Source organism: Pristiophorus japonicus, chromosome 1 (assembly GCF_044704955.1).
Source record: "Pristiophorus japonicus isolate sPriJap1 chromosome 1, sPriJap1.hap1, whole genome shotgun sequence".
Lineage (NCBI taxonomy): Eukaryota > Metazoa > Chordata > Chondrichthyes > Pristiophoridae > Pristiophorus > Pristiophorus japonicus.
In genome coordinates, this window is record NC_091977.1 from 415,751,533 (window position 1) to 415,772,076 (window position 20,544).

The 20,544-nt window shown below is 44.7% G+C and overlaps 1 protein-coding gene across 1 annotated transcript in view; it reads right to left on the bottom strand.

Moving 5' to 3' along the window:
• The window catches only part of LOC139267383 (lipoxygenase homology domain-containing protein 1-like), a 496,361-nt gene that overhangs the window by 134,623 nt on the left and 341,194 nt on the right, over positions 1-20,544 (bottom strand). Inside the window, exons 27-31 of the mRNA XM_070885678.1 lie at positions 16,124-16,287; positions 10,283-10,456; positions 8,662-8,787; positions 6,862-7,070; positions 4,941-5,040 (exon numbers count right to left, since the gene is read on the bottom strand). Coding sequence (XP_070741779.1) covers positions 4,941-5,040; positions 6,862-7,070; positions 8,662-8,787; positions 10,283-10,456; positions 16,124-16,287 — 773 coding nt within the window. The remainder of the gene's footprint in view (positions 1-4,940; positions 5,041-6,861; positions 7,071-8,661; positions 8,788-10,282; positions 10,457-16,123; positions 16,288-20,544) is intronic.

Consider the following 20,544-nt stretch of genomic DNA (forward strand, 5'->3'; position numbering starts at 1 on the left):
AAGTCAAGGCCACTGAAGTATTCAGTAAAAATGTATTCAAGGTACAAGTGGAAGCATTTTTGGAAACATAAATGATTGAAGGGTATATTTGATCTCTGAAAGAGGGATAGTCTAGTTTGAGCCTGCTTGCCTTTTCCTGCATCTTCTGATGAGTCCGTCAGCCCTATGTAAATTCAGTGCCCTCTCCCTGGCTCCACATACTTTGGTGGAGTTAGCACTGCGGGGCACTAGCTGATGTGATCCCAGTGTAAGTGTTGGGATCACAGCCCATGGAAATTCGTGGCCAATGGCTTTATGCCATTTTACAGGACCTTCTTGTATTATTCTAAAATGGTTAGATTTAGAAAAGATTACATAGATAGGGTAATTTTCATTTTAATGTGATTTTTTATAATTGAAAAATATATTAGATTTCAATACCATGAATAAAACTTTAGCCAACCAAAAGATAGAAATAAAAATTAAATGATCAATGGATTTATCTATTCGAAACTTTTGAATAAACTGCCTGTCCAAATTCAATTTTTTTAATATCAGACAATAAGTTTCTTGTTTGCATTTACATTTGACAAATTTTGCCATATTTTAGCAGTAGAAGCATGACGAGACTATAGCTTTACAGGGAATCTGGTGGCCTGATGTCAAGAGATCATAATAAACACTGACATTTGAGGGGAGAAAAACAGCCATCTTTTCATGCAGCAGATTAATAGAATTATTTCTGGAAAATTAAATGATCTATTTAATATAGTTTTACCTCTCCAATACATGTGAGAATTTAAAAGCAAGGTTGTGAGGTTCTAAGTATGGATTTAATGAATGTTTACCATTACAAATGTATCCTTAATTGTCAATCTTTCATAAGATAAATGTCTAACTTAAATGATGCTGAAAGCTGCACACAGACTGTATATATTTCCTCGTGGCTCTTCCATGCAGGTCTGTGATTTTGGCATTTGGCCAATCTGCCTCAATGTCAGATCCCATTTTGTATTAGTATGTCAGTGGTATATGTTTAATGAAATGTTCCCAAGCTCATAGTTATCTTTCCTATTTGCCATTTTAAATACAGTCAATTACAAGCCACTCTATTTACATTACAATCACATGGCAATGCTATGTCAGCTTAAATTGATTTTGTAATCATCCTAACAATTATTAAAGTGAAAGAAATAGATTTAAAATCTCTGCTGGACATTTGAATCAAATCCTTATCATTACTCACATTATATTGTTAGAAGTACGACATCTAGTGTATCTAACTAGAATAGAATCAAATAAATGATCTGAAATCTGTTCTTGCTCATATTTGTTAATTTAAAAATAGTAATATTGACTACTGGTTTAATAGACTAATGCTTAGATAACTGCTATTTCAAACAGAGTCATCAAACTGCATGCTGCGCAGTAGTTATCCACTATGAAATCTGCCAGGTAATCAACATTACAGCAAAGAAAATTTAAAATATTTTAGAAAATGAAATGCTCAGAGGCTCCAAGATGAGAGAAATAATTTTATGAGTTATCATTTCCAGTGTGGAGCCTCACTTGATGGGAAGACAGATGGAGAAATAAGTATGAAGGTCAGCATACTGATTTGCAACTTTCATGATGTTCTGGTCATTAAAATGAATAACTAGTTGGCAGGTGATGCACTATCAACACAAGCCGAAGTGTTCATGTACTGACCCAGCGTTTATTTCTGAGCTCAGCACAATTAGCAGTTTGCGAGAGTTCTCTTTTGTGAACGATGCCTCTCATTAGGAGTTCACTCATTAGTGGCTTGCAGCTGTTTAAATAGTCCTATTTGTTTTTGCAGGTAAAGTGGAACCTTGTTATAGTGCACCCATGGTCAAAACTACTGCATGGTCTAGCAGCAGCAGGACTGCTCAATTTACCAATGGGACATTAAAGATTTGGCCCGGAATTTGTGGTAGGTAAATACAATGAATGAACAGCATTTGCTGCTATTGCCCCATTGAAACTGGTCACAACTTCAGGATGCATCCTAACCTGGAACTCTGCAGTTGCGGTCAGTCATTCACTGCTCCGATATTGGTTGCGCTGTGGCTCCTCCCCACAGAACCGGCAATCAGGGAAATCAGGGAAATCAGGGAAATCAGTGAAACTGACGAAAACTTGGGCTTTTCCATGGTAATATCACTGTTAAATACAACAACAACTTGTATTTATATATTTTTTAAAATTTGTTCTGGGATATGGGTGCTGCTGGAAAGGCCAGCATTTATTGCCCATCCCTAATTGCCCTTGAGAAGGTGGTGGTGGGCCGTCTTCTTGAACCGCTGCAGTCCATGTGAAGGTACTCTCAGAGTGCTGTTAGGGAGGGAGTTCCAGGATTTTGACCCAGCAATGATGAAGGAACGGCGATATACAGGTTGGACCTCTCCAGTCCGGCACCCTTGAGACCTGACCACGGGAGGTCACACCGACCTTTGCATTGTAAGTAGTACCCAGTAAGTTTTTAATGTAATAGTTCATTTTGGGCAGAGACACCAACTCTCAGAGCAGCGGGGTCAATGTGTACCTGTGGGGAACATCAGTGAAGTGTCGCCGTGGGCTGCAGGTCAGCCAAGAAAGATTGGCAGTGTTTACAGTGGAGTATAAATCCTTCCAACTGATATAAAGTCCAATGTCTGATCTTGAGAGTTTGTTTTAGATGAATGATCTTCATTGTTTTAAGTATTAGTTCAGAGAGCCTGCAATACTTCAGCCGATTTTGTCCTCTCAACTACAAAACGTGCCTAAACGTCAGTTTTTAAACAAATCAAAAAAAAAACGACTATGTATGGTTCATACATAAAAAGAGAAATGGACAGATGGCTTATAGTTGGATTCAAACATGATAAAACTACAGGTGAGTAAAATATGTTGGTTTTATTTCACAAACTCATTCTGCTCTGTGGTCGTGAAATACAATTTGTGGACAATCTGTAGGGAATACAGACCAGGGTGTTAACTAGCTGTAGGCTCATTTATTTCATTCATTTTCATTTAAATGTACTACACAGATAGGAGAGTGGGCGGGGATGTATCCAATCTGCATGTTGAAGTCCATTGTTTTAATCGACAGTGCCAATCGTGTTCAATTACCACTGAACAGAATGAATTTTAATCCAACTGGAATCCATCCGTCCATTTCTCTCTCTTTCTCACTCTCTCCTTTTATGTGTGAATCATACATTCCTGCTGGGAATGATGCCGGACCAGGGCTGTTGCCAGACCAAAAAGTCCCGGACTAGAGAGGTACAACCTGTATTTCCAAGTCAGGATGGTGTGTAACTTAGAGGGGAACTTGCAGGTAATGGTGCTCCCATGTGCCTGCTGCCCTTGTCCTTCTATGGTGCCTTTAACATAGTAAAACGTTTCCATTAAAAGTTAGACCTTGTTGGATTCTTGTAACTGGGGTTTTAACAGCGTTTTATTTGCTAAACACATATTATGGCCCTGAAAAACAATTTTAATTTTGTGGAATGTCAATTTCTGCATTGCAATAAAAAAATGACAATTTTAAAGAAACTTTTGTAATGTTCATATTTATTTCAGGTTTGCCTTTTCCCCATGTGAGAGCCCCAATCTTTGTTTTGCTCTCTGTAACATTTTTAAAAAGTCAGAATAAAAGAAAATTCTTCACTTCCTGCTACCCTGTCTGTGAGAATCTTGCATTGTGATTGGTTGCTTAGACAGCTTGTTGATGTCATAGCAGATTGCACTATGAGATTCTCATTACATTAAACTGTTCTCAACTGCATGTCGAAAAAGGCAAACTTCTCGCCACAGAGATCGCAAGATGTGGACAGCTTTCTTCGGGGCCAGCAGCGAAAGCCTTTGCATTGCCACTGGCCGTAAATTCCGGGTCAATACTGCAGCTAGTGTGCCGTAGGAAAGAGCTCCTTCTTCCTACAGATGTTTGTTAGATGGCGAGGTAAGTGTGTCTGGATGGATGTGGCAAGCATTTTAATTCCAACAATGCTGTTTAATAGTCCTGGCTGCAGTGCCAAAAATAGTTGAAACAACACTGAAAGCTGAATTCATGACTCATCCCAAATTGCTGAGTCTATTCAAAGGGATTAATTTCCTCTATTATGTGATTTCAATATTCAGACAAAATAGCAGTTCAGTGCAAGTAGTGTCATCCAAACAAAGAAGGATTTTTCTACTTATGATCAAATGGGCTTGGGCCTTGTATAAAAATGATGAATCAGTCTTGTGACTGAAGGCATTGTGCAAGGAATCTTTGTGACTCTAGTTATCTGTTTGGCATACTATCTTGCTGGATTTTCCAAGGATTGAGAGTTACAACTTTTGAAGACAAGTTTGTGTGAGAAAAGATTAATTGTAACCAAATTGTCCTTCGATTAAGACAGCTGGAGCTGGATTTTTTTTCATCCTGAAATCACCTGTTCTGGGGCAGTTTTATGGCCACAGTGAGACTTTGTGACATGCCATCACAATCCTATGCCATAAATACTCATCAGAATTCTCTTCCAAAAAAAAGCCAGTCCAGATAAATAGGCCCGGAGCCCGGCTTGCTGCATGTAAATGGAGGTGGGCGCTATGGCCAAGGTCTCCGTGCTATGGCCCTTCATTACCATTTCAAACCCGAATTCTAACAATACCACCATAACTGAAACAGAATTGAGAAGGCCATCCTTGTTGAAAGATGTGACACTGGTTGAAATTTGCTGAAAGGTAGCATAGTGGTTATGTTATTGGACTAGTAATCTAGAGGCCTGGATGAATGATAGAGAGTCATGAGTTTAAATCCCACCATGACCGCTGGGGAATTTAAATTCAGTTAATTAAATAAATCTGGAATAAAAAGCTTGTATCAGTAATGGTGACCATGAAACTACCGGATTGTCGTGAAAACCCATCTGGTTCATCAATGTCATTTAGGGAAGGAAATCTGGCATCCTTACCCGGTTCTGGCCGATATGTGACTCCAGATCCACAGCAATGTGGTTGACTCTTAACTGCCCGCTGAAATGGCCCAGCAAGCCATTCAGTTGTATCAAACCGCTAGGAAAAACATGAAGAATAAAAATAGACGGATAACCCAGCATCAACTTAAGCACTGGATTTAGACAGAGCAAAGACACAGCCAGTCCAGTCAACTCAGCAAAATCTTCTCACTAATATCTGGGGACCTGTGCCAAAGTTGGGAGAGCTGTCCTAACAATCTGACATAGTCATACTGGGTTAGAAATTCATTATGGCCAAGGAATGGGCAGTGCCTAGACTAAAAATGGTTAAGAAGCATCTAGACTGCATGCAAAATTTGTTATCACTCCTCATTAAAATTATTGCATTATACTGAAAAGATGGACCACAAAAAGATGAGTCTAAACTCAAGTAATGATTTCCATGGGCTTTTTCACTACTTAAAGGGGAAGTTCATTGATACTGCAGCACCTCATTCTCAGTATTGTTGGGTGTGCAGCTGCTTCAACAATCATAAGAAAGACAAGGACAAGGAGCACTTATTTACAAATCCTGATCGCCACCCCAGGGAGAGAGCCTGGAGGTTTTCCACTGAAGCTTTGGAGGCATTGGTTTTAGCGGTGGAGAGAAGGCAGGCAGTCCTGTACCAACTGTCAGGAGGCCCTCATCACAAGTCTACCAGACTATGTTGAGGGAGATGGCACACCATGTCATGGGCAGCACTGTGTTCCCCAGGTCCCACACCCAGCGCAGGAGGAAGTTTAACAAGCTCACACGGATTTTCAGGATGAGTGAAGGCTTTAACAAATGCTACATACCACCATCTGTACCACAAACTTCACATACTGCTCAATGCACCAACCCCAGCACTCACCTACCAACAATCTCTACCCAGAATACTCACACCCACATCTCACATCTTGCACACAATGGCAGTTATTCAACTATGGCAGGCACAAGGGTCATTAGTTATTAGAATTCATGTAATACGTGTGATAGGTTTATAGATAAATTTATTAATGGTGTTTGGAATATTTTGTGGTCTCTCTCATTTCACCTTTGCACCGAGGAGGACACTGTGATATGGCATGAGGCAGGGATGGAATGATGGGGATGTGGTGAACAATGGGAATCTGGGGTTTCATTCATTTGAATCACAGTCTGATGAGCCGGTCATGGACAGCCCGTCCGGAAGGCCGACTGTCTCACTGCCTCCTCCCTCCCTCCTGTTCCTCCTCGTCCTCTTCCTCCTCTGTCTCATCCTCGTCCTGCAATCCCTGCTGGCAAGAGCCTTCATAATGGCTAGGTTTTGGAGCATGCAGCAGATCACCACGAAATGGGATACCCACTCTAGCGAGTACTGGTGGGCTCCTCTTGAGCGGTCAAGGCAGGGGAACCATTACTTCAATAAGTCGATGATATTCCTGGTTGCAGCATGAGTCTCATTATATGAGTGCTGGGCACAAATGTTGGGGTTGCAGAGGGGAGTCATGAGCCAGTTGGAGAGTAGATAGCCCTTGTTTCCGTGCAGCCAGCCTCGAGTATGATGTGGTGGCTGGAAGAGTGCTGGCACACCGGTCTTGCGCAGGATAAAGGCATCGTGTCTGCAGCCAGGATAGCGGGCATTGATAGTGAGGATTCACTGCCTGTGGTCGCACATCAACTGTACATTAAGTGATTGAGTAATTTTTAGCAAGTGGTGTACTTTGAAGTCTTTCCAAAATAATGAGGGAGTTTTGTACTTGTCAGAGCACTCCCTGATACCAAAGAACCTTGAAATGACTAAGGAAAGCTCTTCCAGTAGCCAGAACTAGCACAAAGCCACTCAAACTTCAAAACCCTAACAGATGCGAGTGATTGATGAGGATCCCTTTAAATGATGTCACTGCAGCCGGCTACCTGCTGCTGCACGCCACCTGAAGCTGTTGTTGTTTTCTCCAGCCAGTAAGTACATTGGCTAAAATGAAGTTGGGAGATCGGGCGTCCAAAGAGCATTGCACACTCACTGGCATCACAATCTCCATCATGGCGAGCTCCCTGGTGATTGAGGTTACCAGCAGCACTACCGGCACCACCGATATGGCGCGCGGTGCTGGAACCGGCATCAGCTGTTGTTACAGCTGTCAATAGTGTTTTAGTGCCATCTTGTGGCACTAACGTGTGGAGAAAACCACATGAATTTCTAACCTTGAATCATACCTTTTAGCCAATGTTCCAGACTCCTCCATCACCATCCCTGGGAAAGTTGTGTCCCACTGGCAGGATAGACCCACCAGAGGTGGCGACATAGCGGTAGTCAGTTGGGAAGGTGTGACCCTGGGAGTCCTCAACATTGACTCTGGACCCCATGAAGTCTCATGGCATCAAGTCAAACATGGGCAAGGAAACCTCCTGCTGATTACTACGTACCACCCTCCCTCAGCTGATGAATCAGTAGTACTCTATGTTTAACACCACTTGGAAGAAGCACTGAGAATAGCAAGGGCACAGAATGTACTCTGGTGGGGGACTTCAATATCCATCACCAAGAGTGGCTCGGTAGCACCACTACTGGGTGGCAGGACTGTCATATGAGGATTGGGTCGACCAGGCCTGTATTCACTCGAGTTTAGAAGAATGAGAGGGGATCTCATTGAAACGTATAAAATTCTGACTGGGTTGGATAGACTGGATGCGAAGAGGATGTTTCCTCTGACTGGGAAGTCGAGAGCAAGGGGTCACAGTCTCAGGATATGGGGTAGGAAATTTAGGACCGAGATGAGTAGAAATGTTTCCACTTAATGGTGGTGAACTTGTGGAATTCTCTACCACAGAAGGCTGTGGAGATCAAGTCACTGAATATATTTAAGAAGGAGATAGATAGATTTCTAGAAACAAAAGGCATCAAGGGGTATGGGGAAAAAGCGGGAATATGCTGTTGAGAGAGAGGATCAGCCATGATCATATTGAATGGCGGTGCAGACTTGAAGGGTTGAATGGCCTACTACTGCTCCTATTTTCTATGTTTCTACTGACTGAGCTAGCTGAGTCCCGAAGGACATTTATGCCAGACTGGGCATGCGACAGATGGTGAGAGAACCAACACGGGGGATAAACCTACTTGACCTCATCCTCATCAATCTACCCAGTCGCAGGTGCAACCGCTGGGGTAGCACTTTGTAGGAGCACTAGTACAGGCAACGGCACATGGAAGACAGGCACTGAGGGAATGTACAAGAATGATCAGTTGACATTTTTTTATATACTATTGGATGGATGGATGTACAAATTTGAATTGGAATGTTTATTTTGTGGTGACTTTCATTTCAGCATTGTGGCCATGAGGACGTCATGGTGGTCAATAACAGAGGGATGGTAAGGTGTGGCACTATTGGTGAATGTGGAATTGGGGTTGAGTTCACTGGAACCGCAGCCAGATGAATCACGGACAGTTGGGGCAGACGGGGTCACCTCTCTTCCTTTTCATCTTCTGCTTCCTCCTCCTCCTTTTCTGCTTCTTCTTGCTCCTCAGCCGGTCGCTGTATGCCTGGTGGAATGGGCTGTGCCCTCATGATGGTGATGCTATGGAGCATGCAGCAGACCATGACGAATCTTGAGGTACTCTCTGGAGAGCAATGCAAGGGGCAGCACAACCATTACTTCAGCACCCCAATGGTTTGCTTTATGATGTTTTATGTGGCAGTATGGCTCTCATTATACGCATGCTGGCCTCTTGTGGCTGGGTTGCGGAGCAGTCATGAGCCAGGTGGTCATGTAATAGCCCTTGTCGACCAGCAGCCAGCCCCTGGTTTGACGTGGTGGCTCAAAAACTAAGAGAATAGCGGACTGACGCAGAATAAAAGCAGCATAAAAACATACGAAATAGAGCAGGAGTAGGCCTCACTCTACTCTACTTGTCTGCACTATCCCCATATCCCTTGATTCCTTTAATAACCAAAAATCTATCAATCTCTGTCTTGAATATACTCAACGCCTCAGCTACCACAGCCCACTGCGGTAGAGAATTCCAAAGTGAAGAAATCTCTCCTCATCTCAGTCCTAAATGGCCAACCCCTTATTCTGAGACTATGACCCCTGGTTCTATACTCTCCAGCCAGGGGAAGCATCCTCCTTGCATCTACCCTATCAAGCCCTGTAAAAATTTTGTATATTTCAATGAGATCACATCTCATTTTTCTAAACTCTAGAGAATATAGGCCAAGTTTACTCAATCTGTCTTCATACGACAATACCCCCATCCCAGGAATCAGTCTGGTGAAGCTTTGTTGCATTCCCTCTATGGTAGTATATCCTTCATTAGGTGAGACCAAAACTGTACACAATACTCCAGGTGTGGTCTCACCAGGGCCCTATATAATTGCAGTAAAACGTCTTTACTCTTATACTCAAATTCGCTTGTAATAAAGGCCAACATACCATTTGTTTTCTTAATTGCTTGCTGTACCTGCATGTTAACTTTCAGTGATTTGTGTACAAGGACACCCAGGTCTCTCTGAACACCAACATTTCCCAATCTCTCACCATTTAAAAAATACTCTGCTTTTCTATTTTTCCTATCAAAATGGATAACTTCACATTTCTCCACATTATACTCCATTTGCCATGTAATACCCATTCACTTAGCCTGTCTATATCCCCTTGAAGCCTCTTTGCATCCTCCTCACAAGTTATATTCCCACCTAGCTCTGTATCATCAGCAAACTTGGATATATTACATTTGGTCCCCTCATCCAGATCATTGATATATGTTGTGAATAACTGAGGCCCAAGCACCGATCCTTGTGATACACCACTAGTTACAGCTTGTCAACCCAAAATTGACCCATTTATTCCTACTCTCTGTTTTCTGTCTGTTAACTTATCCTCAATGCATGCTAGTATATTACCCCCAATCTCATGAGCCCTAATTTTGTTTAATAACCTCTTGTGTGGCACCTTATCGAATGCCTTCTGAAAATCCAAATATACCACATCCACTGGTTCCCCCTTATCTATTCTGCGAGTTACAACCTCAAAAATGATTTCTCTTTCATAAATCCGAGTTGACTCTGCCCAATCTTATTATTCTTTTCTAAGTAACCTGTTACTAATGTCTTTCAGTTCCTAATTCTTGCTAGACTCTTGGTGCTCCACTATTTCCGGCAAGTTTTTTGCGTCTTCTTCCATGAAGACTGACACAAAGAGGTCGAAATTCAGCCTCCCGATAAGGTCTCTGGCCACTTGAGCACGGCAGTCACGGGGTGGTGCTGACTTGCGGTGGACTGGCCGACGCTCGCTAAATTCACCTCAGGGCTTTTTGCTGCGGTGTGGAAATCCATACCACTCCCCCCACTTCCGGCCCGCTGCTGTCAAAGCCATCTAAATGTGTCACCCGGGCGCGCAGCCCCGATGTCCTGTCCTGGATGCGAAATTCAGCTGTAAAAGCCTTCCGGCTGCTGTTCGATGCCAGCTTTTTCCGTCGGTGCACTCCTTGTTGGCCAGCGGCGCGGCCACCCTTAAAGGGGAGGTGGGTGCTGCCGGCAGCGCCATTTTATTTTTTATTATCGGCCGACTGCCAGGTCGGGCCGACAATTATGCCCCCTCTTGGGTGCGAGGCTGCTGGCCCAGCCGAAACCCTCCCTGGTGACTCAGTGGACCTAACTAAAATAAACACAGAGTTCGCAGTGGCTCTCCCCTTCATCTGAAGGAGAGTGACGTGGTGACGTGCCAGAACGATGACGTCATTGGCCCAGCGCTGACGACTGACAGCAGCGGAGACTCCGCCTCACTCCCACTTCCACCCCGCTAGTGACTGTCAATCCGTTCTGCCCCCATTATGACCAACTTCTGCCCCGCTCGAAAAAAAAAAGACAAAGAGCTGAATTTCGTGGAATGAGCCGCTGCATCCATTGCAACGGCCAGAACACAACAAAAACGGTAGGTGCGACCCGTTTCTGGCGGGGCTGAATTTCGGCCGCAAAGTATTTGTTTAATTTCTCTGCCATTCCCCATGATAATTTCTCATCTCAGCCTGTTAGGGACCCGCATTTATTTTCGCTAATCTTTTCCTTTTTACATATCTGTCGAAGCTTTCAGTCAGTTTTTATGTTTCTCACTAGTTTCCTTTTATATTCTATCTTCACTTTCTTTATCACTTTCTTGAATTCTAAAATCCTGCCAATCCTCAGTCTTATTACTCTTTTTGGCAACATTATAAGCCTCTTCTTTTCATCCAATACCATTTTTAACTTCTCTTGTTAGCCACGGCTGGATCACTTTTCCTGTGGGGTTTTTATGCATTAAAAGAATGTATATCTGTTGTAAATTATGTATTTATTCTTTAAATGCTATCCATTGCTTGTCTACTGTCTTACCTTTTAATGTAGTTCCCCAATCTACCTTTGCCAACACTCCCCTCATACCAAAGCCGAGTTTGCTTTGTTTAGATTTAAGACCCAAGTTTTGCATTCAGCATGACTGCTCATCAGCATTCCTCGAAATCAAGGAAGACTCGCTTCCACTCTAAAAGTGAGTTCTCAGGTGACTGTACATTCCAATACGGGAATTACAGTCTCTGTCACAGGTGGGACAGACAGTCGTTGAAGGAAAGGGTGGGTGGGGAGTCTGGTTTGCCGCACGCTCCTTCCGCTGCTTGTGCTTGCTTTTTGCATGCAGTCGGCGATGAGATGCGAGGTGCTCAGTGCCCCCTGGATGCTCTTCCTCCACTTAGGGCGGTCTTTGGTCAGGGACTCCCAGGTGTCAGTGGGGATGTTTCATTTTAACATGGAGGCTTTGAGGGTGTCCTTGAAACGTTTCCTGGGGCTCACTTGCCTTGTAGGAGTTCCGAGTAGAGCACTTGCTTTGGGAGTCTTGTGTGAGGCACGCAAACAATGTGGCCCGCCCAATGGAGCTGGTCGAGTGCGGTCAGTGCTTGGGTGCTGGGGACGTTAGCCTGATCGAGGATGCTAACGTTGGTGCATCTGTCCTCAACATCTTCCCTGAGGTGTATGAAATCATGGGCCTCACACGAAACATCCGTTAGACAAAGGTCCTCCACCAACCTGACCCCACACTGCCTCTCAGTCATCAAGATCCATGGCGCAGACTACTTTCCATACCTCAGGAGCCTATTATCATCAAGGTCAGACATCGACGATAAGGTTCAACACCGCCTCCAGTGCGCCAGCGCAGCCTTCGGCCGCCTGAGGAAGAGAGTGTTCGAAGATCAGGCCCTCAAATCTGGCACCAAGCTTATGGTTTACAGGGCTGCAGTGATACCCGCCCTCCTGTATGGCTCAGAGACATGGACCATACACAGTAGACACCTGAAATCGTTGGAGAAATATCACCAACGATGTCTCCGCAAGGTCCTGCAAATGACTACTCCAGGATACTGGGCGTTCACTATCATGATATTCTGAGCACGGTCGCACATGAACTGCACATTCAGCGAGTGGAAACCTTTGCGGTGGCGGTACATCTCAGCATTTAGATGCAATGCCCGTAAAGTCATGTGCAGCACACTGGACCATGGGGAAGCCCGCTATGCTGGCAAAGCCACAAGAACGCTTCTTCTGCTTCTCTCTAGCAATGAAGTACTGACCACACTTGGCCAGCTCCGTTGGGCGGGCCACATCGTCTGCATGCCCAACACAAGAATCCCTAAGCAAGTGCCCTACTCGGAACTCTTACACGGCAAGTGAACCCCAGGTGGGCAGAGGAAACTCTCAAGGACGCCATCAAAGCCTCCTTGATAAAGTGTAACATCCCCACTGACACCTGGGAGTCCCTGGCCCAAGACCGCCCAAAGTGGAGAAAGAGCATCCGGGAGCATGCTGAGCACCTTGAGTCTCGTCGCTGAGGGCAGAAAGTAAGCGGAAGGAGCGTGCAGCAAACCAGGCTCCCCACCCATCCTTTCCTCCAACCACTGTCTGCCCCACCTTTTGAGAGACTGTAATTCCCACATTGGAATGTACAGCCACCTGAGAACTCACTTTTAGAGTGGAAGCAAGTCTTCCTCGATTTAGAAGGACCGCCTATGATGATGATGAGCAATGAAGTCTTCTCTTCTGGCATAATGAGCATCTGTCACTTCTTTTCTGCAGCAGTGGATGGCGAACAGAGAGATGTTACAGATGTAACTGGCTCCAGCCTGTAAGGATCACGACTCAAAGAAATTCAGGGCCACAGACACCTTCACAGCCACTGGCAGTGCTGTCCTTAGCCCTGTGTGCAGCAGCAGATCTGGTTGCCAGGGGTGGCATTGTTCTGTGAGCACCTCCTTCATAAAGCGAAGATGCCTCACATACTGCTCATGGCTCAGGTAAGAGAATTGCTCTCAGAAGACCTTAGTTGGATAAGGCATCCTGCTGAGAACCCTTCTCTCACCTTCCTCTGCGAGCAGCTTATCCTCTTCTTTGCCTTCTCTGCTCCATCTCCCTGTCATGCTGCACGCATGACTGGGAGCAAGCGGCTGACCAGAACCTTGAAGTCAGAAGGAAGGCCTTCTCCATTTGCAACATTACTAATAATATCCCAACAGTGGATGGTCAAGGGGCTACAGGGGGAGAGACACAACACAATCACTAAGGAGGTGATACTCAGCAAGATAATGGGACTAAAGGTGGATAAATCCCCTGGACCTGATGGCTTGCATCCTCGGGTCTTAAGAGAAGTAGCGGCAGGGATAGTGGATGCATTGGTTGTAATTTACCAAAATTCCCTGGATTCTGGGTAGGTCCCAGCAGATTGGAAAACGGCAAATGTAACGCCCCTATTTAAAAAAGGAAGCAGACAAAAAGCAGGAAACTATAGACCAGTTAGCCTAACATCTGTGGTTGGGAAAATGTTGGAGTCCATTATTAAAGAAGCAGTAGCAGGACATTTGGAAAAACATAATTCAGTCAGGCAGAGTCAGCACAGATTTATGAAAGGGAAGTCATGTTTGACAAATTTGCTGGAATTCTTTGAGGATGTAACGAACAGGGTGGATAAAGGGGAACCAGTGGATGTGGTGTATTTGGACTTCCAGAAGGCTTTTGACAAGTTGCAACATAAAAGGTTACTGCACAAGATAAAAGTTCACGAGGTTGGGGGTAATATATTAGCATGGATAGAGAATTGGCTAACTAACAGAAAACAGAGAGTCGGGATAAATGGTTCATTCTCGGGTTTGCAATCAGTAACTAGTGGGGTGCTGCAGGGATCAGTGCTGGGACCCCAACTATTTACAATGTATATTAATGACTTGGAAGAAGGGACTGAGTGTAACGTAGCCAAGTTTGCTGGCGATACAAAGATCCGAGGAAAAGCAATGTGTGAGGAGGACACAAAAAATCTGCAAAAGACATAGACAGGCTCAGTGAGTGGGCAAAAATTTGGAGATGAAGTATAATGGTGGAAAGTGTGAGGTTATGCACTTTGGCAGAAAAAAAATCAAAGAGCAAGTTATTATTTAAATGAAGAAAAATTGCAAAGTGCTTCGGTACAGCGGGACCTGAGGGTTCTGGTACATGAAACACAAAAGGTTAGTATGCAGGTACAGCAAATGATCAGGTTGGGCCTCTACTCATTGGAATTCAGAAGAATGAGAGGTGATCTTATCGAAAAGTATAAGATCATGAGGGGGCTTGACAAAGTGGATGCAGAGAGGATGTTTCCACTGATAGGAAAACTAGAACTAGGGGGCATAATCTTAGAATAAGGGGCCGCCCATTTAAAACTGAAATGAGGAGGAATTTCTTCTCTCAGAGGTTTGTAAATCTGTGGAATTCGCTGCCTCAGAGAGCTGTGGAAGCTAGGTCATTGAAAAAATTTAAGACAGAGACCAGTTGTCCCCGCAAGCCTGTTCCGCCATTCAATAAGATCATGGCTGATCTGATCTAGAGCTCAGCTCCACTTCCCTGCCCACTCCCTATGACCCTTCACTCCCTTATCGCTTAAAGATCTGTCTATCTCCTTAAATATGTTCAATGACCCAGCCTTCACTGGCAGAGAATTCCACAGATTTACAACCCTCTCAAAGAAATTCCTCTTCATCTCAGTTTTAAATGGGTGACCCTTGTTCTGAAACGATGCCTCCTAGTTCTAGATTCCCCCACAAGGGGAAACATCCTCTCTGCATCTACCTTGTCAAGCCCCACTCAATATCTTATATGTTTCAATAAGATCACCTCTCATTCCTCTAAACTCCAATGAGTATAGGCCCAATCTAGTCAACCTTTCCTCATAAGTCATCCCTTCATCTCAGGAATCAACCTAGTGAACCTTCTCTGAACTGCCTCCAATGCAAGTATATTCTTTCTTAAATAAGGAGTCCAAAACTGTACGCAGTACTCTAGGTGTGGCCTCACCAATACCCTGTACAGTTGTAGCAGGACTTCTCTGCTTTTATACTCCAACCCCTTTGCAATAAAGGCCAACATTCAATTTGCTTTCCTGATTACTTGCTGTACCTGCATACTAACTTTTTGTGTTTCATGCACAAGGACCCCCAGGTCCCTCTGTACTGCAGCATTTTGCAATTTCTCTCTCCATTTAAATAATAATTTGCTTTTTTATTTTTCCTGCCAAAGTGGATAACTTCACACTCTCCAACATTATACTCCATCTGCCAAATGTTTGCCCACTCACTTAGCTTCTCTATATCCCTTTGAAGATTTTTTCTGTCCTCCTCACAACCTGCTTTCCTACCCATCTTTGTATAATCAGCAAACTTGGCTACATTCCACTCAGTCCCTTCATCCAAGACATTGATATAATTGTAAATAGTTGAGGCCCCAGCACCGATCCCTGTGGTAGTCCACTAGTTACCATTTGCCAACCGGAAAATTACCCATTTATCCCGACTCTCTATTCTCTGTTAGTTAGCCAATCTGCTATCCATGCTAATATATTACCCCCAATCCCGTGAGCTTTTATCTTGTGCAGTAACCTTATACATGTATTTTTATTGTTTTAATGTATTCACTTTTATATTTAGCATTTTATGAATTTCATGCATTCAGCACTTTTTGATATTTATTGCTACTTGCTTAATAGTTTTCTCACTTTCTACTTTTTCTATCTTATTTTGTCCATTTTTTCTTGCTTGTATTTTGTGTTTTTGATTTTGGTTTTGATTGTATTTGTTAACTACTTTGTAAATGTGCTTTCTCACTTCTGGGCAACCATTATTTGATACCTTAAATACATCTGTGCTACTGGCTTTGAAAAGCTGTTGCTTTCCAGTGCCTAAAATAATTGGGCCTGATGTTCCTTTGTCCCCATACACATAGATGATGACAGTAGCTTCGGTGCCAGCTAGATGAAAGTTTCCAGTGGTGATTATCACCTCCCATTTATCTCCTGTATTTTAAAAGAGAGAAAAATAAGCTCATAATTTTCATTATTTTGAATATGACAAGACACAGCATTTCAATAAATGAGGCTGCTGCTGAAATAACAATTAGCATTGCCCCTTTTGTTTTTTTAACTAGGTGATGGAAATTCACATATGATCCCCCTTGGTGATGCCAACAATGTCCAGAATCCCATAGTTATGGTGCTTTGGAAAATCTTGCTTTGATTTATAGAGATTTCATCAGGGCACTTTTTCATATCTTGGTATAGTTCCAATGAATCCAAGCATAAAAATCTTGTAAATCCTTGTACTATTGTTTTTCATTTCAGATATTAACTAATAAAAGTTTATAGTCTATAACTTCAGGACACAATAGATGATCATTTGAAGCAAAGGACGTTACAGGGCTATTGGAAGACTGTGGGATTAGTTTGGACTGCACAAAGAGCTGGCACAGACATGATAAGCCAAATGGCTTTCTTCTGTGCTGTAAGCTAAGCTTCTAATGGACAATTATGCATTCCCAGCGCTAAAGTAACTGAATTGGAGAGCAGAAAGCCAAGTGGAAAGAATCTCAAATGTCAGGTTCTATTAATCTGCCAACCTGTGGGTCACTCATCAGCAAGCCCTGGAATACTGTGGGTCCGCATGGCTCAGATATTGGATTACCGAGTCGGCCACAGAGGGCGGAATTGGTTTTATCTTCCATTGCCAGGCATATCATCTTGGAGCCACCTTGATCCCAGAAAGACTTTCAAAGAGGCCCATCACAAGTTAGGTAGTAGATGACTGACAATAGCAGATTTCATCCCACAACAGGTGGACACAAGATACCGAGAGATCCTCACAAATGGCATGGTAAGCAGCATAACTCACTATAAAATGTATAAATGCATTACCACCAATACAGTATATCCAATCCAATGGTGGTTCTATGAGCTGGAGCTGTGGAGCTTCGACAGCAACTCCTGGCCTCTCTGCCATCCAATCATGGTACCAACCAAAACCTTGATTATATAAGCAAATATTCTCAGATCTGGCCTCAGGTTTTGTCTTACAGCAGCTCTTGTCTGAAGTCTGAGGCCTAGAAATTGGATAAGGCCTGAAAACAGGTGCAGGCAGCAAAATTTGTGCTGCCCGCTCATTATAATGATTGCAGCGCTGATCTCAGCACTAAACGCCCTGTTGAGTGGCTTAGGGAGGCCAATATCGGGTGTAGTCTACTGGCCTAAAAAATTTGTCCGAGGCTCTCTGTACTTCTTAAAAGGGAGGTGCTTTGTTGCAGAAGCACTTCATTGTCATTGTAAAGAGAGCCACAGCCCAACAGCCAAGGGAAAAGGCGAGGAGATTTTCAAATGCAGCACTGGAGGCCTTGGTTCTGGGGGTTCAAATATGCCATCAGGTCCTCGACTCGCAGGGAGGCAAGAAGCCTTCAAGGCAGAAAACCGGAAGGCTGTGGAAGATCGCTGAAGCTATCAATGCGACAAATGTTGTCCCCTGGATAACTGGCACTGGAACCAGTGCCGCAAAAAGTTTAATGACCTTACATGAGTGGTCAAAGTGAGTGGATGCATCATCAAATGCCATATCCCACCATCTGCACCACAAGCCTCACACAATGCTATTCAACCATGGCAGTCACATCACCCAAACACTTCCTTTACTCTTGCAGGCTAAAGTCACTCATAACTGCTGGGAGCAACAGCAGACGGGTGGTGGGAAAGCTTGTCTGCAGAACCTGGCGGAGCTGGAGGAAGCAATTCTGGACATCCTTAGAAGAGCAGTCACAGAGTCCGTGGTGAGTGGGGAAGTTGAAAGCATTGCTGATGATGACAATGCTCATATCAAATCCTTCTTCTCACATTCCACTTCCCCCTCATCCCACAATCTCTTCTCATTTGCAAGCTGCTAATGATGTATGCATGGATATCTGGCTTTGCACCTCTCCCCTCACCACAACCCAACCCTTGTGCCTTTCTCCTTTCAGATACCCAAGAACTCCAACCTGGCCAGCCAGTCCCCAAAATCATGGAGGAGGGCAGTGAAGGAGGAGAAGACACACCACCACTGCATCTGACACTCGCAGGTACCAGCTCAGAAAATGGCACTGTGCAAACTTTAGGAGGTAGTGGAGAGGCAGAATCTGCACGTGGTGAGTCACTAGGCACAAGTGGGCTTCAGCTAAGCCAGGGGGAATCAGTAATTTGGGTACCAGCTCCCCGGAGGGCGAGTTCGCGGCCCAGTTCTGTTTCTGCTGCACAGAACTCAGATGATGACCACGATGGGGCTTTAGAAAGAGGGTGATGGGCATACCCACCGAAATGCTTGGTGCAACGGCAGGCCTGCCAGAGAGCCTCTTGTCAGTGTCAAGGAGCATGAAGCAGTCGGGTCCAACATTGCACAGAGCTTTGCACCTGTGATTTCCAGGATGAAAATAATTTGCAACTACATGAGAGACTTTGTGAACCCAGCCATGATGCTGCGTGTGATGGGCGATGTTGCAGCTTCCATTGCAGCACAGGCAAAAGTGATCCAACATCTCAGTGCTGCAGCGGAAGCTCAGATTGCTGCTAGCTTGGCTGGGTTTACGAGTGTGAAAATGGGCTTGCAGGGTCTTACAGCACACCAGCAATATGTTCTGCAACAAATGGCTAGGAATGCTGAGGCGCCACCCCAGGGGAGTGGCAGTGGCACTGTGGAGCAAGACTCTGCTGTCGTCTCTCAGGATAACAGCATTTGTACACCCACCCCTGTCACTCCGCCATTGCCCTTGCTGCTGCCCATCATCCAGCCAGCCCAGACTGCTGCTGCTCATGTCAAGGTAGCTCAGTCTACAGCTAGGCCTTCTAGGCCCACAGCTGCTTGCGGTCGTCCAGCAAGACCATCTGCAGTCTCCACCACTGAAAGTCAGCAGCCTTCCACCAGCCATGCAGTCACTCGCGGAGCACTTTGTAGCAGCACTAGAGTAGGAAAGGCAATAGAAAAGACAGACACTAAGGGAATCCACAAGGGTGATTAGTTGACTTTGTTATTGTAAGGTCCTGTCCCTGCAGTACAGACTCACACAAGGCACATGCTGAAGTCAAGGTCACTCAGGACCTGCACCTTTATTACACAGCTCTCGAATGCCACACTTGCCTGAGACCTGTCCTTATATACCTGTCTGGGACAGGTATCCAGTGTCTCCTGCAAGTGCACCCCTGATGGTAAGGTAAGCTTGTGGTTACAGGTCATCTCTAGTTACAGTCATGTATAGCATGGTAAGATACAGTTATGTACAGCAGCGTGAGATACATGACATCACCCTCCCCCAAGGTCTTATTGTCTTTATACGTTCAATCTCTCAGGTGGTCTACGCTGTCGCGTGGAGCGTCTTAGTTGTGGTTCAGTTGTTTGCCTTGGTGCCTGTTTTTCCTTCGGTGTGATTGCTGGTATCTCGCATGGGCTGTCTGTTTCATTCAGTATGATTGTCGGTGTCTCGCCTGGGCTGTCTGTTGGGATTGCCCTTTCCTCAGGTTGTTCCCTCTGTCTGTCCACCAGGTGTGGTGTGAGTTCCACATTGTAATCTGCTTCTAGTTCAGCAGTGTTGTTGGTGAATCTACTTTTTACTTGGTCTACATGCCTCCGGCAGGTTTGGCCATTGTCCATTTGTACCACCAGTAGCCTGTTTCCTTCCTTGCCTGTTACTGTCCCTGCAAGCCATTTGGGACTCCTGCCATAGTTCAGCACAAACACGCTGTCCCCCATCTCATTCCACCTCCCCCTCGAATTTCGGTCATGGTACTCAGTTAGCTTCCAGCGCTTTGCCTCAACGATTTCATGCATGTCTGGGAAGATTAATGAGAGCCTTGTCTTTAAGGTCCGTTTCATCAATAGTTGAGCGGGGGGAACTGCAATGAATGTGGACGAGATCTGTATGCCAGCAGCAGTCGCGACAGGCGGCCCTGCAGTGTGGGACCTTGGATTTTGAGCATGCCTTGTTTAATGATCTGCACTGCTCGCTCCGCCTGGCCATTGGAGGCCGGCTTGAACGGTGCCGTCTTAACGTGATTTATGCCGTGGTCACTCATAAAATCTTAGAATTCTGCGCTGGTGAAGCACGGACCATTATCACTGACCAATATGTCAGGAATGCCGTGCGTTGCGAACATGGTTCCAAGGCTCTCCACAGTGGTGGAGGTGGTGCTCGAGTTTAAAATGGTGCATTCGATCCACTTTGAAAATGCATCTACAACTACAAGGAACATTTTGCCCATGAATGG